This window comes from Raphanus sativus, chromosome 1 (genome assembly GCF_000801105.2).
Source record: "Raphanus sativus cultivar WK10039 chromosome 1, ASM80110v3, whole genome shotgun sequence".
Classification (NCBI taxonomy): domain Eukaryota; kingdom Viridiplantae; phylum Streptophyta; class Magnoliopsida; order Brassicales; family Brassicaceae; genus Raphanus; species Raphanus sativus.
The window spans coordinates 11,173,769-11,188,310 of record NC_079511.1 but is presented as its reverse complement, the minus strand read 5'-3'; the positions used below and the strand labels follow the sequence as shown (position 1 = coordinate 11,188,310).

The 14,542-nt window shown below is 36.2% G+C and overlaps 4 protein-coding genes across 4 annotated transcripts; all 4 read left to right on the top strand.

The window, feature by feature from the left end:
• Nucleotides 1-169: 169 nt before the first annotated feature.
• On the top strand, nt 170-1,875 carry LOC108855057 (uncharacterized). Its single transcript, XM_056987666.1, is given in 5 exon segments — nt 170-287; nt 580-734; nt 855-964; nt 1,117-1,259; nt 1,355-1,875. Coding segments are annotated over 4 exon segments (438 nt in total). The 5' UTR covers nt 170-287; nt 580-592; the 3' UTR covers nt 1,398-1,875.
• Nucleotides 1,876-3,892: 2,017 nt separating this feature from the next.
• Nucleotides 3,893-7,328, top strand: LOC108855005 (beta-glucosidase 40). The gene is made up of 11 exons (XM_057010767.1): nt 3,893-4,181; nt 4,970-5,095; nt 5,207-5,282; nt 5,388-5,459; nt 5,598-5,685; nt 5,778-6,033; nt 6,117-6,232; nt 6,324-6,547; nt 6,641-6,672; nt 6,768-6,870; nt 6,944-7,328. The coding sequence occupies exons 1-11, from the start codon at nt 4,044-4,046 to the stop codon at nt 7,228-7,230; spliced, it is 1,518 nt and encodes a 505-aa protein (XP_056866747.1). The 5' UTR covers nt 3,893-4,043; the 3' UTR covers nt 7,231-7,328.
• Nucleotides 7,329-8,540: 1,212 nt separating this feature from the next.
• LOC108855014 (UDP-glucose 6-dehydrogenase 1) lies at nt 8,541-10,718 on the top strand. Its single transcript, XM_018628704.2, has 2 exons — nt 8,541-8,698; nt 9,066-10,718. The coding sequence occupies exon 2, from the start codon at nt 9,075-9,077 to the stop codon at nt 10,512-10,514; it is 1,440 nt and encodes a 479-aa protein (XP_018484206.1). The 5' UTR covers nt 8,541-8,698; nt 9,066-9,074; the 3' UTR covers nt 10,515-10,718.
• A 136-nt stretch (nt 10,719-10,854) lies between these two features.
• On the top strand, nt 10,855-13,487 carry LOC108855034 (uncharacterized). Its single transcript, XM_018628723.2, has 3 exons — nt 10,855-11,500; nt 11,699-11,854; nt 11,933-13,487. The coding sequence occupies exons 2-3, from the start codon at nt 11,710-11,712 to the stop codon at nt 12,925-12,927; spliced, it is 1,140 nt and encodes a 379-aa protein (XP_018484225.1). The 5' UTR covers nt 10,855-11,500; nt 11,699-11,709; the 3' UTR covers nt 12,928-13,487.
• Nucleotides 13,488-14,542: the final 1,055 nt, after the last annotated feature.

Sequence of the window (14,542 nt, the reverse complement as noted above, 5' to 3'; positions counted from 1 at the left end):
TGCGGTTTGGCTTGGTTCGTTCAATTAAAATGCGTATCCCTATTATTAAACTCTGGTAAACGGGCCGAGCGAGCCCACATCAATTAATGGGTTATATTCCGTGACAATGATATTTGAATATCTCACTCTCGCTCTTTTTTTCGATCGTTCAATCAATCTGCGAGAAGAAGCTGAAAGGGAGAGTGTCTGGTCTTCTGCTACTCACCTTGTAAATATTCTTGATAGTCCCACTTTTCATGATCATTTTGTTTCGCTCCTTCGATATTGTTATCCGGATTTTGTAGTTGGTTGGTCAATCCTCTCTGATTCACTCTATTTTGGATTCCTCTTTTAATCTGAAATCTTGTTGTGATGTGATTATCATTCTGAACTTTGAATGGATTGACCTTAACTAAGTGGTTGATTTAATTCCTCAAAAGTCTTTCACGTTTACCAATTAGAGATTTCAAAGTCACTTGCATTTTGGATACTATAATCTACATTACTGTATCTGTTACAGGGTTTTAGGCCTTTTAGGGTTTACAAGACGTGTGTGTGTGTGTGATGATAATAAAGCTAATACAGGGTTGATTATGGCAGAGGTTGTAAGTAGATGGGGAAAGACGCAAAAGGTGGTGGAGGGAAGGGTAAGGGAAAGCAAGCAAGTGGTGGAAGTGATGAAGCTTCTGCCTCTAAGGGTAAAGGCAAAGCTGGCAAAGCCGCTGATGGTCTCGGAACATGCACTTATGTTAAAGGTATGTGTGTGTCTTTAATACTTGTTTTCTTGTATGTTATTATACAAACTTTGAGACGTCTGTGTAGTAAAAATAGCATGGAAATGTTATCGTGAACGCTGCAATGGTTTTGTATTTCAGCGAGACACGTTTTGTGCGAAAAGCAAGGAAAGATCAACGAGGCTTACAAAAAGTTGCAGGATGGTTAGTTGAGCAACCGAGACAAGGTTCCTCCTGCTGAGTTTGCAAAGGTTTAAAATTCCTTACTTTTTCTTTTTCTTGTTAATGATTAAAAATATCCAGTCTGCAAGTACCATCTCTAGCTTTGTTTACATAGTTGTGTGTGATGTGTGTGTGGAGGATCTCAAACAAGGATTTGTTTACGTGGAACTATTATGTCTAGATTGCAGCAGAGTACTCGGAGTGCCCATCAGGGAAAAAAGGAGGAGATCTTGGATGGTTCCCTAGAGGAAAGATGGCAGGTCCCTTCCAAGATGTCGCCTTCAACACTCCTGTTGGCGTCACCAGTGCCCCCTTCAAATCTACGTATGTCCACATCCTCCTCACTCTCTCTTATTTCTAATCTGATTTGTTTCGGTGTGCTTTATTTAATTAGTTGATGATGAATGAGATGATTGCAGGCACGGATACCATATCATCCTGTCTGAAGGAAGAAAGAACTGACAGATCACATATCTGCTCTGCTCTGCTCTGCTCTGCTCTTGTGGAAGTCACTTACTAGTTGGTCACTGTAATCTATATACAAAAGTCTGATTCTCAGTAAGCTATTATAATATATTCACACCAGTAACATGGACCATGAACAACAGTGTGTAGCTGGAGGTTATTGGCTTTGGGAATATCTTCCCGATCGTAAGAAAAGTATGGTTTATATGTCCTACCAGTTGCGGAATCTCTGAAAGAAATATACCAGTTCCGGAATCTCTGAAAGAAATATATTAATATAATATGAAAGGTAAAAAAATAAAACGAACGCGTAGGAATGTGAACACAAGTGTGTAAATGGGTAAAGACTACAGAGAAAAAAAAGGAGGGTTGGAGTTGGAGGTCGTTGAATTGTTAGTGTGAATCTAACAACACGCATATAAAAGTGATTATAAAGTGCACATATAATTGCGCAACTCCCCAATCCTCCATCCACCTTTTTTGTTTATTAGTTTTTCTGTAGAAAGCAATAATTCGATTACGTGTCTCGCCTTGTGAAGAATTTTTATAAACACCTTAATGGCTTCACAAGCCACTTGTAAATATTCCCACTTGTACATTCATTTATATTCACAGACATGATACATGTATTACACACTGATACATGTATTACACACATATATGCATACTAACCACACACACACACACACACAAAAAGGAACACAGAAACGGAGTGGTGCTTATCATCTTAGTAAGTTAGGAACTAACTAGAGCATCTTAATGCGTGGTGATTGGTGAATGAGTGCTTTCTGATCGATTATTTCTTTATGACTTATTCTTGGGTTCATCAACCAATAAGAATCAAGTATTTTTTATTTAATATTTTTTTAAAAAAGAAACACAATCTTGTTAAATTATATTATGTTTTAAAATAAATAACTAAAAATAAATAAAAATAGTAGTAATTGAAAAAAAGATTTTTTTTTTAATTTTTAAAACTATGATTCATCTAAACGGTTTAGAGTTTACCCAAGGGTTCCGAATTTCCCAAGGGTTTAGGGTTTAGGGTTTAGGGTTTAGTATTTTGGGTTTAGAGTTTTTATTTAAAAAAAATATTTGCAACTACAACTGTTTTTATTTATTTTTAGCTATTTATTTGAAAACATAATATAATTTAACAGTATTTTATTTCCTTTTTAAAAATATATTAAATATGAAATGCTTGAATTCTATTGGTTGGTGAACCTAAAGGTTCACCCTAGGGATTGAACTCAAGAATAACTCTTTCTTTATTGGAAAAAAAAGAGCAAATGGGAACAAGTGCCAGTGGTGAGTGATATAATAAGAGAGGGACCACAACACAACCGCAAATTAATCAGAAGCAGCAGTCGTCATAAATTTGCTAGCCCTTTATTGGCGGTTCTAAGTCTTGTCATCCACATTATGTTATTAAGAGATAAGAGTAAAGTATGAGATTCAAATACGGTTCTCTAATATATTTACATTTTTTTTTATATCAACCATAACTTTGTAAGAAGATATCTTTGTACCAAACAACGAACAAAAATGCCCACACGGACGTGGTCGAATGGTTGGTATTGCACCGGGAATGTGTGTAACGCGCTCAAGTTCGACCCACCCTCAAAACTACATCACTCACGTGTGGGTAGAAGGGTTTTCACATGGCTCCGCCTCACCCAGGATTAATCAGATGTCGAGGATCCACTGACCAATTGACTGATGCTAGTAGCCGGCAGTGGTTAGTTGGTGTCCAGAACCAGATTTACCTGAGTTATCAAAAAAAAAAATTTTTCTTGTTTGAAAATCTATGAATCAAAGATTAAATACGTTCCATGGCTCAAAAATATACATAAAATTAACTATTGTTACCAATATATTTATATACAAATCAACTTTAATATTTGGTGATTTACTACTAAAGTTCAGAAATTAATGTTTTGCCATAGATTGTTTCATACTAGTGAACAACCGGTCCTTGTTGTCTAGATAACCAGTAGATACCTTAACAAAATAGCATAACAGAAAGCAAAAATCAGAAACAGAAGAGATGTATATTTGATTACATAATTAATTTTGAATACATCATATATATATATATATGTTTACTTTATATCCGAATTTTACATTTACATAAAACTCTATATAAATATATATTTCTAAGTTACAATTTTTGTTTATCTTATAGTGGTTGATGAATTTAACTAAAACTCTGACATTAATATAAATATATGATTTATAGTTCACGTCAAATTTAATTTTATCTGTATAATTTACTTTTTGTATACATGACTAGGTTGTTTGTCCGCACATCCGGACATAATCTTTTTGTCTACTTTATATATTTGTTTACTTTTTAAATAGGTCTCTTAAATATATTAACTTTTTCTTAGTTTTATAAATTTCATATTGTCATATTAATCGGCACTCTAAAAAAAGTTATATTAATCGCCATTTGATCCGAAGATTTCATATCTCACACCTTTACATCCTATATATAGCATCCACTTCATAGCTTTTTCCTCACTCTCATTCCTCTTTTTTCTTTCTTTCTCCTTGTTTCGTCTCTTTATTTCTTTCTTCCTCATAAAAAAGAAGTTAACACATAAACATATGTAACTGGAGAAGAAGATATTAAAAGGAGAGATGGGTTCAAGGAGATTAATCATGGTGATGGTGATGGTCGTGGTGATGATGGATACGAAATTCATATGTGCTCAGGATATCTCCAGAGGCAGTTTCCCTAAGGGCTTTGTCTTCGGAACTGCTTCTTCTGCTTTTCAGGTCCCTCTCTCCTATCCACTCTCTTTATTTTTCTATTTGTTTATTTGTTCATTCATTTGTTTTTTTGCTTATGAGCTATTTATCCTTTTTCTTATAAATTTTAACGATCTGAAAACAAAAATGGTTCACGGACCAGCAATCATCAGAACATATACGTCCCCCATGTTATATGTTTCTATTCTTCAGAAAAAAAAAATACCGGGGAAACTTATAAAACACAATTCCACATATCAATATATTTATATATAGTTTTTAGTTGGTAGCAATACTAGATGAAAACAAAGAGTTAACTACCTACCTCTGTAAATTCATCGTATTTTTTATTCAGTTTCATCATAATCGAATTTTATAACATACTAGTATACGAATAAATAGTTGTGTTTGTTCTTGAAATTATGGTCCATAGATCAGCATACGACTAAGTGTGTGACGCGTAAACAAGACCACATATATTCATGAATCACGGGGCATTCAATGCGTCCTCCTTTTCATGTGGGTTCTGTTTTTTCCAAAACTTTAGGTCTTTTCAAACAACGACCCATTCTTTTACACATTTTCACAATTTATCTCTTTTTTCTCAATTCTAGCAAAACCAAAGTCTAGCAAAACCAAAGTCTTTCTTGTGTCTTACCGATCTTACCTAACCAAACTAATACAATTAATGTTTCAATTACTAACAGTAGTACATTTTTCTAGCTAGAATTTTGGATTCAGTGTTTAAAACAATACCTAAAATGAAAATGAGCATAATAATGGACCGAGCCTTGTAATATCAAAAATTGGTGCAGCACGAGGGAGCAGTAAAGGAAGAAGGAAGAGGTCCAACGATATGGGACACATTTTCCCACACTTTTGGTAAAATCACTGATTTTAGTAACGCCGATGTTGCTGTTGATCAGTACCATCGTTACGAGGTAATCTTCGTTTTATAGTATAAATTAACAAATAATATTTCAATAAAGTATACATTTCCAAGATAAACCAAGTAAATAGTTTTCATGAAAATTATAAAATGGCGAGTGCAGGAAGATGTACAACTCATGAAGAACATGGGCATGGACGCTTATAGATTTTCCATCTCGTGGACACGCATATTCCCAAGTACATTTTTACCTTTTCATGTTTATCTTTTTGTTCAATTTTATATTGAGTTACAAACTCTTGATGGTTTACTAATGATATGATTATATTATGTGTTGTTTACAGATGGCGTGGGACAAATAAACGAAGCCGGAATCGATCACTACAACAAACTCATAAATGCTTTACTTGCTAAAGGTATTTATTTATTCATTTTTTGTTGCATGTTTGTTAAGGGTCTAACCTAATCATCTAGAGAATATCAATCATTGAATATGGTTTTTGTAAAATTGTTGTTGGTTGAGTTTCTCATGTACTATAACAAAACAATTATAGGGATCGAGCCATATGTGACGTTGTACCATTGGGACCTTCCACAGGCACTCCATGATCGATACCTCGGTTGGTTAAACCCACAAATCATGTAAATTATCCCATACACAAATCCCCCCACATAAAATATTCAATAAAACTACTACATCACAGAAATGAACTTATGGTTATACGTTTTGGCAGAAATGATTTTGCAGCCTATGCAGAGGTTTGTTTCCAGAGATTTGGAGATAGAGTGAAACATTGGATCACATTCAACGAGCCACACACATTTGCCATACAAGGCTATGATGTTGGTCTACAAGCTCCAGGCCGTTGCACTATTCTTTTTAAGCTCACTTGTCGCTCTGGAAACTCATCTACCGAGCCTTACATCGTCGGTCACAATGTTCTTCTCACTCACGCCACCGTATCAGATATCTACAAGAAAAAGTATAAGGTAAGCCAATATTACACTGAGAACATTATATTATACGAAAGTTAAGATATACAGTTCTGATGTATCATGTATGCTTATGACAGGCAAAGCAGGGAGGTTCATTAGGGATAGCGTTTGATGTAATGTGGTATGAACCGGAGTCAAACAAGACAGAGGACATTGAAGCTGCACAAAGAGCTCAAGACTTTCAACTTGGCTGGTAATTATGCTTCAACGAGTTATAAACTAGTCCATAACGCAACCAATGTTTCTTAATTGGAAAGTGATTAGTCTTCTTAATATGATGTTAGGTTTTTGGATCCGTTGATGTTTGGGGATTATCCGAGTTCGATGAGGAGCAGAGTTGGAAGCAGATTGCCAGTGTTCACGGGATCTCAGTCTGCCCTGCTGAAGGGTTCACTAGACTTTGTAGGGATTAATCATTACACAACGTACTATGCAAGGAACAATGACACCAATCTCATCGGCACTCTCTTACACGATGCCGTTTCGGATTCTGGAACCGTCACTCTGCGTAAGTAAAACCACACTTCACTCTCACTCAAAAGTTAAAACCGTAGTTATGAGTATCTACCACTCTATTGATAATCTTTGTTTTTAATTTCAGCTTTTAAGGGTCTGAGTGCAATTGGAGATAGAGTAAGAAAATATAATTATTATTATTATTAGTTAACTCATAAATATCGAATAAATTTCTAAGCTGGTGTATATTTTGTTGTTGATGTTGTGGACAGGCTAGTTCGATATGGTTGTACATAGTGCCTAGAGGGATGAGAAGCTTAATGAACTACGTCAAGAAACGATATGGAAACCCACCAGTCTTTATCACTGAAAATGGTAAACACACACACACTATATCCACAATAAAGAGGTTTGTGATTGTGGTGATGATTGTTTGTGTTTTGTGTAGGAATGGATGATTCAAACAACATTCTGATCTCAAGAGAAGCAGCTCTCAAGGATGCGAAGAGAATCAAGTACCATCATGATTATCTTACGAGCTTACAAACTGCGATTAAAGAGGATGGATGCAATGTGAAAGGGTACTTTGTGTGGTCACTGTTGGACAATTGGGAATGGGCAGCTGGTTACAGTTCAAGATTCGGTCTCTACTTCGTTGATTATAGAGACAAGCTCAAGAGATACCCCAAGGACTCTGTTCGCTGGTTCACTTCTTTCTTAAACTCCACTTCTTGATATGTATACACTGGATGTTAGTTATCAATGATTAGAATTCAGTTTTGATTTATAAGAAAAATATTAAGCACAAGAAAATCAATGGATGTTAGTTATCACTGAGACAGTTTCGAACTATTCTTAATTGTGTCCTTTCATCTCTATTATTAAAAGAGAAGTACACTTATGAAATGCCTCTGAATTTTCAATGTTAATTACACTTACATGCCATTGATCCTATTAATAACATTCCTAAAAAAATGATTGTCTTAACCAGTTTATTAAATGCGTCTGTTTTAACTATTTTTCTCTCTGAAAAATATTAGTTAACTATATAGGTATCTTTATAAATATGGGCCAGTTTAATAAACCCCATTCTAATTTGTATTGTTTTTTATACATATCACTTTTATTAATTCTTTATAAATCTTAAAACAACATTTTAATATGTTATATTTCCATAGAAGATAGATAAATAAATTGATGTTACAAAATATATTTTAATTTATCTATTTCATATATCTTAACTCAAAGTAATTTTTCATATTTAAAATTATCTAAATTGATTTTTATATTTCGTATATAATCTATCATTATTCAGTTTAACCTTTCTTTACACAATACAAAATATTTTACACACATTTGATTGTTTTTACAAACTCAAAAACAACTCATTGTATCACAAATAACTATTACAAAATACATCATTTAGAATAAACCTAAAAATTACAAAAGAAAATAAATAACCGTCCGGTCGGACGGGTCATGGTATAGTATACTATTATTAGAATGATGAAAACCATTTGGAAAAAATAGAGAATATATACAATGATGTACTACAATAGAGTCAATGGTCTCAATCTAATTCACATGTATTCAAAACTTGTTTTTAAAAAGCAGATCCAATAAAATTGAATGCACCACTTGCATGTAGACATTCATTCATTCCATCATATACGATGGTTAAAAACAAAAATTATTTATCCTTTAGTACATTTAATATCTGCAGAGAGAAGACCTCAATGAATTTAATTGAAAACGAAATTGCTTAAATATGGCAATTGTAAATTCCTATAAGAAGACTTATCTTTTAAAAAAGATAGAAAAGAAAAGCATTAGAATCCAGTCTCTTCTCTTTGATATTTTGAAGATTATATACAAGAAGTTATAATCAGTGTAGTACAATTCTTTGAGATATGGTCAAAATCTATAACCAAATTAGGGTAAAACACAATAATTGAATAAAAGAGATAGAAGCGTGTGGAGTGTTTGGGAGAAATAAATTAAAAATTTGAAATGTGCAAATCAAGTGGCTGTGTGTGTGTGTGTGAGTGTATTTATAACTCATCATAACATATCTCCTCTGCCATTACCATAGGCCATAGCAATCTCTTTTTGCTTTTCTCTCTCATTTTCTCCACCGTAACCCTCTCTCTCTCTCTCTCTCGCTTTTTTCACTCTCAAGTCTCGAAGAAAGAGTTTCTGCAAGGTAAAGTTCTAAACTTTTTATCTACTCATTCGCCTGTTCTTTGTGGTAATTTGAATCGAGAGATCATTCATTTTTACAGCTCTTCTTTCTGTGATCAGACCAACCAAACTGTTCGTGTTGCACTGTGTTAGTTTTGTCCAAACGACATTTAAGTTTGTTCTGCTGTGAATCTTCTTTGAAATCAATAGATCTGAGCTTATAAGCTTGTCTAATTCAGTTTAGGTATCCAAGTTACAAGTTTACTTGCGTATTTTGATCGGTCAATCACTGACCTTTTAACGACATGTATTTATTGAGATTCATCACATTGTTGTTAAAACCTTTACTCTTTTGTGTAACTGACTAGTTTTTTACTGTGCACATATAGGTGGTAAAGATGGTGAAGATATGCTGCATCGGCGCAGGCTACGTGGGCGGTCCAACAATGGCCGTGATGGCTCTCAAGTGCCCCGAGATCCAAGTAACCGTCGTCGACATCTCCGAGCCAAGGATCAACGCTTGGAACAGCGACACGCTTCCCATCTACGAGCCGGGCCTGGACGACGTCGTCAAACAATGCAGAGACAAAAACCTCTTCTTCAGCACAGACGTGGAGAGACACGTCTCCGAGAGCGACATCGTCTTCGTCTCGGTCAACACTCCCACCAAAACGCAAGGCCTCGGAGCAGGCAAAGCCGCTGATCTCACCTACTGGGAGAGCGCCGCTCGGATGATCGCCGACGTGTCAAGATCCAGCAAAATCGTCGTGGAGAAATCAACCGTTCCCGTGAGAACAGCGGAGGCTATTGAGAAGATACTGACGCATAATAATAACAGCAGAGGGGTAGAGTTTCAGATTTTATCTAACCCCGAGTTTCTCGCCGAGGGTACTGCGATTAATGATCTGTATACCCCTGACCGTGTGTTAATCGGTGGGAGGGGTAGTCCAGGTGGACAAAAGGCTGTTAAAGCTTTGAGAGATGTTTATGCTCATTGGGTTCCGTTGGAACGCATCATCTGCACTAACCTCTGGTCAGCCGAGCTCTCAAAGCTCGCGGCGAACGCCTTCTTGGCTCAGAGGATATCGTCCGTCAACGCCATGTCGGCTCTGTGCGAGGCCACGGGAGCTGACGTGTCACAAGTTGCACATGCGGTTGGTACGGATAGTAGAATCGGTCCCAAGTTCTTGAACGCGAGCGTGGGTTTTGGCGGATCGTGTTTTCAAAAGGACATACTCAACCTCATCTACATCTGCGAGTGCAACGGCTTGCCCGAAGCAGCTAGCTACTGGAAACAAGTCATCAAGGTCAACGACTACCAGAAAACCCGGTTCGCGAACCGGGTGGTTTCCTCGATGTTCAACACGGTCTCGGGCAAGAAGATAGCGATACTCGGTTTCGCGTTCAAGAAAGACACGGGGGACACTAGAGAGACGCCAGCCATCGATGTCTGCAACAGGTTGGTCGCCGACATGGCGAAGCTTAGCATATACGACCCGCGAGTGCTCGAAGAACAGATCAGGAAGGATCTTTCCGTGGCTAGGTTTGACTGGAACCATCATCAGATCAAAGCTGAAGGTATGTTGGAGCAGGTGAGTGTCGTCTCGGATGCTTACGTGGCGACTAAAGACGCGCATGGCATTTGTGTGTTAACGGAGTGGGATGAGTTTAAGTCCTTGGACTTCGAGAGAATCTTTGAGAATATGCGTAAGCCTGCTTTTGTGTTTGATGGTAGGAACGTTGTTGATGCGGTGAAGCTGCGTGAGATTGGGTTTATTGTTTACTCCATTGGTAAGCCGCTTGATTCGTGGCTCAGGAACATGCCTTCTGTGGCATGAAAAGGAGACAACAACTTCTTATATATAATATAGTATTGAGTTTACTTCTGATTTCTAAACCTTGTTGTAACGTCTGAATCTGCCTAAGTTGGAAGAGTATATGAATACAAAATTTTATATATCTATATATAGTAAAATCTTCCTAAAATGTAACAAATGTTATGTTTTTTTTTTCTCTGTTATTTCAAATTGGGTTTAATTGTTCATTGGAAGAAAATAAGGGAGTGAAGTGTGAATATTATAAAACAATAAGGACTAGAGAGAAAAGGTTTTTAAATTTGTGGTCCAGCTGATTTTCAGGGATATTTTTGCGGGTCAACCCGAATTAGTGTTTTGGGCCACTTATAGCGCGAACCGTATCCACAAATCCTCGATCTTATCTTCTTTCGTGGTCTTCCCCAAAATTTTCAACGTAATCCTTTTTGTTTCGTTTTACTTCGATTTCTTGATTAATGTTTCAATTAAGCTGTAGATCCATCTAATTCACGTTCTCTTCTTTCTATTGATACCAATTTTTTTATATTTCCCCTTTGTCAACATAGATCTAGGGTTAGGGTTATCGATCTCCTCACAATTCACAAACCGTATAATTTCGTGATCCATCGTTTTCTTCTGCTATTTAATCGGTTTTTCGTGAATATCCCCTTTATTTTTCATGTTAATTTCATGTTTTTTCGTACTCGATTGAGATCTAGGGTTCTTATTTTCCGATCTATCCAAGGACTTTCCAGATCTATAAATTAACAAAGGGGTTTCTCTTGATTTGTATATATTTTGTCGATTCTTAACTATTCCACTCTTGATTTGGAGATTAGGGTTAGGGCTTTTCCTTATTTGGGGATTTTCGATTTTGTTTTCCAGCTTAAGCTCCTGAAATGCCTAAGATCCGTATTTTATATTGTTTGAATCTTGTGGTGACGTTCTGGTTTGGTTCCATCCTTTGTGCAGTTGGCCTGTAACATTATCTGAGCTTGTCCCATAAAGAGGTACATTTTTGATCTTGTCTGAACTGTTGTCTTTTTTTCAAACATTATTATTAATGTACTGCGTCGATGTTGTGGTGCATGTCTGTTTTTAAGTAGCATGGAAGTTTATACAGTTAGGTTTCTTACATAACAATTCTTGCATGCAACTATTGAGATGATTCTTTATCATTAAATTTTCTCTTGCATATGCAAATGTAGATTTGTGAAAGATGGGATTCAAACGCCCTTTCGATGATGAGATGTTTCATGAGCTCCCGTTCAAACATTCTAGACAGCTTGGCTTTAGCGATAAGTCGATGCAGTTTGAAGAGTTTATTCCACGACATGCAGTTCCGCAGAAACCTCTTTCCACGGGTAAATATTTGTGAATTTTTAAACTTTGGTTATATGTGATTTTGAATCATTTCTTTTTAATGGGTTTGTGAACAATAGTGAATGAGGGAGATCTTTCAAACCCTCAAGGAGGTGAAACCTGTGATGAAGAGTCCAATTTTGCTTACTATGGTTTTGACGTGGATGGTTGTTTCGATCGGGTCATGAAAGATTGCGAGGGAAGCGAAGCAGATCACTCTCCTCATTTTGCAAAGTATTCTGAGCTTGGTCTTGTACCTCCAAGACCATGTTCTCCTGTTGAGACTCTGTATTCGTTCCTCTTGGATCAGCCTGCTAGAAAACAAGTGCCCATTGGACCAGATCATCAAGCAAAAATCCCTGAATGGGAAGGTAGCCATGGGAGCCTAGAAGCTTCAGACACGTCGAAGCTATCCGGTACATGTGTCGTACCCATGTCGGCTTTGGATACGCCTGCAAATACGGATGACATCGTAGGGAAAGGAAGAGAGTTCTGTGTCTGCCAAGATAGGGGTTCCATAAGGTGTGTGCGCCAGCACGTCAAAGAAGCTAGAGAAGAGATGGTCAAGGTGCTTGGATTTGAGAAGTTCAGAGACCTGGGTTTCTGTGAAATGGGAGATGTGGTTGCACAGAGATGGAGCGACGAAGATGCAATACTTTTCCACGAGGTTGTTTATTCCAACCCCGTGACGTTAGGTCGGAACTTTTGGAACCACTTGGAAGCTGCATTCTTTTCTCGAACCAAGCACGAGATTGTTAGCTTCTACTTCAACGTCTTTGTCCTCAGACGAAGGGCCACCCAGAACAGGTCATTGATATTGGACATTGATAGTGATGATGATGAATGGCATGGAGGTTATGGAGGCTCTTTGGGGACTCAATATGTCGAGGAAGATGAAGAAGAGGAAGAAGACTCTGCTATTGAATCTCCTCTTCATCAAGGTACTGACAAATTTAACGAGAAAGTGCATCCGTTCCATCAAGAAGAAGGTGAAGAAGATGTCAGCGTTAGTGACAATGATGATGTGGATACCAGAGAAGGTGGTGCTGAACATGTGGATAGATATTCGGGGTGAAATGAGGAGAGATTAAAAGTGGAAGATGACTCATATACGACCTTTGAGCTTGCACATGATGCATTGAACTCTGCATGGACGAACTGTACAAAGAAAGACGAAACAGGTGTTGGTGAACATCAGAGGAAGTCGAAGGAATGTAGTGATACGAAAGTTCCAACAAATGGCAAAGATCTTCAACCAACAAGGAGCATTATGGAGGAGATATTTGGTCATGGATCATGGGGAAGCAAGTAAGAAACATCACTCTCAAGTCTCAAGTCTCAAGTCTCAAGTCTCAACAACTTGCAGAGTGCTAAGAGAGCTTTTTTGGGTTATGGGGTCCTCCAAATGTTAGAGAGAGAGAGTTTTTAGAAAATGGATTTATGGTGTGGAACCTTGTGAATGGGCCTCATGTTTCAGTTTTCTTGGGACTCTCTTGTCTGGAAATCGTTTATTACCTAGAATGTCAGAATCTCTCTGATTTGCACTTAGGATTTTTATCTCCCTCTGTTACTTTTAAATTAATGTTGTACAGGAAGAAGTGTGAAGGCAAAGTGTGTCTTTCCCTTTTTTTTTTAGGCTTTGCTTTGAGAAACAGAACCATTTATCACGTTTTTGTCATGAAATGTGAATTTTTCCTAGTAGAGGTTTATAAAATGAATTATGTCTAAAACTGGATTTTGATCCGCCTTAAGAAGGGCAGATATTTTTTTTATTGACCGTACAGCCAAATATTAATTGAATTTATGTCTATTATTAGATATATATAATATTTAAAGCTGTTCAATCCCACTATTATTTGAGGAGACCATTTTAAAAACAACCTTTAGTTCATGTGTTTATAACCAATTTGCCATTACTTACTTGGCATCACCATATTTCACCTTAGACCCTTTTCAAAAAACACCTTTGTTGTCTAGAGTATTTACTTTTTATGCCATTACATATATTATATGCTTTATATAATTACTATATGATAGTTTCGTATAGCCAAATATGGAAATAAAAGTTAATGGTTTGACAATCACGAGATAGTTTAAATATGGAAGATGGCTGTGACATACAATCCACATTCCATATTAACAATTTAACAATCATATATAAAGTTCGATTTTGAAGAAAACTATACGTATAACTCACTGTTTTACTTTTCATGTTATATAATCTAGATACATATATAGTTGTATCTAAATAAAAAAATATATGTCATAAAAACTACTTGAAGTAATGAGTATTCATAGTTTAGATTTCAATATTTTACTTTGCACGTATACAATGAATATGTAAAGTTCATATATTTGTGTTGCTCAAATTATACTTTACATGGTGGGAGAAATGATGTGAATTTTACTTTACAAAATTATCTATATATTCAAAATTATATTTTTTTAAATATTAGGATATAAAGGTGAATGTTTTAGTTTTCATTTACAATTCGTAAATCTTCATATTTTGCTCCGAGATTAACAACATGTTAAAGATAAAAAATTTATACTCGGTTGTATTTAAAATTTATACTCGGTTGTATTTAAAAGTTAAAATTATACTAGGTTACTTTTTGCATTTTTTGGTTTCTTGGGGTGTAGTAAAAATTAAACGGACGTGATTATAGAATATAATGCTCATATTATAT

Bases quoted from the DNA above. Each gene is read 5' to 3' on its own strand.
- LOC108855014 (XM_018628704.2), top strand. From the start codon at position 9,075: ATGGTGAAGATATGCTGCATCGGCGCAGGCTACGTGGGCGGTCCAACA.
- LOC108855005 (XM_057010767.1), top strand. From the start codon at position 4,044: ATGGGTTCAAGGAGATTAATCATGGTGATGGTGATGGTCGTGGTGATG. The intron at 5,096-5,206 runs GTAATCTTCGTT...TGGCGAGTGCAG, and splicing joins ATCAGTACCATCGTTACGAG to GAAGATGTACAACTCATGAA. The intron at 6,548-6,640 runs GTAAGTAAAACC...TTTTAATTTCAG, and splicing joins TTCTGGAACCGTCACTCTGC to CTTTTAAGGGTCTGAGTGCA.
- LOC108855034 (XM_018628723.2), top strand. From the start codon at position 11,710: ATGGGATTCAAACGCCCTTTCGATGATGAGATGTTTCATGAGCTCCCG. The intron at 11,855-11,932 runs GTAAATATTTGT...TGTGAACAATAG, and splicing joins GCAGAAACCTCTTTCCACGG to TGAATGAGGGAGATCTTTCA.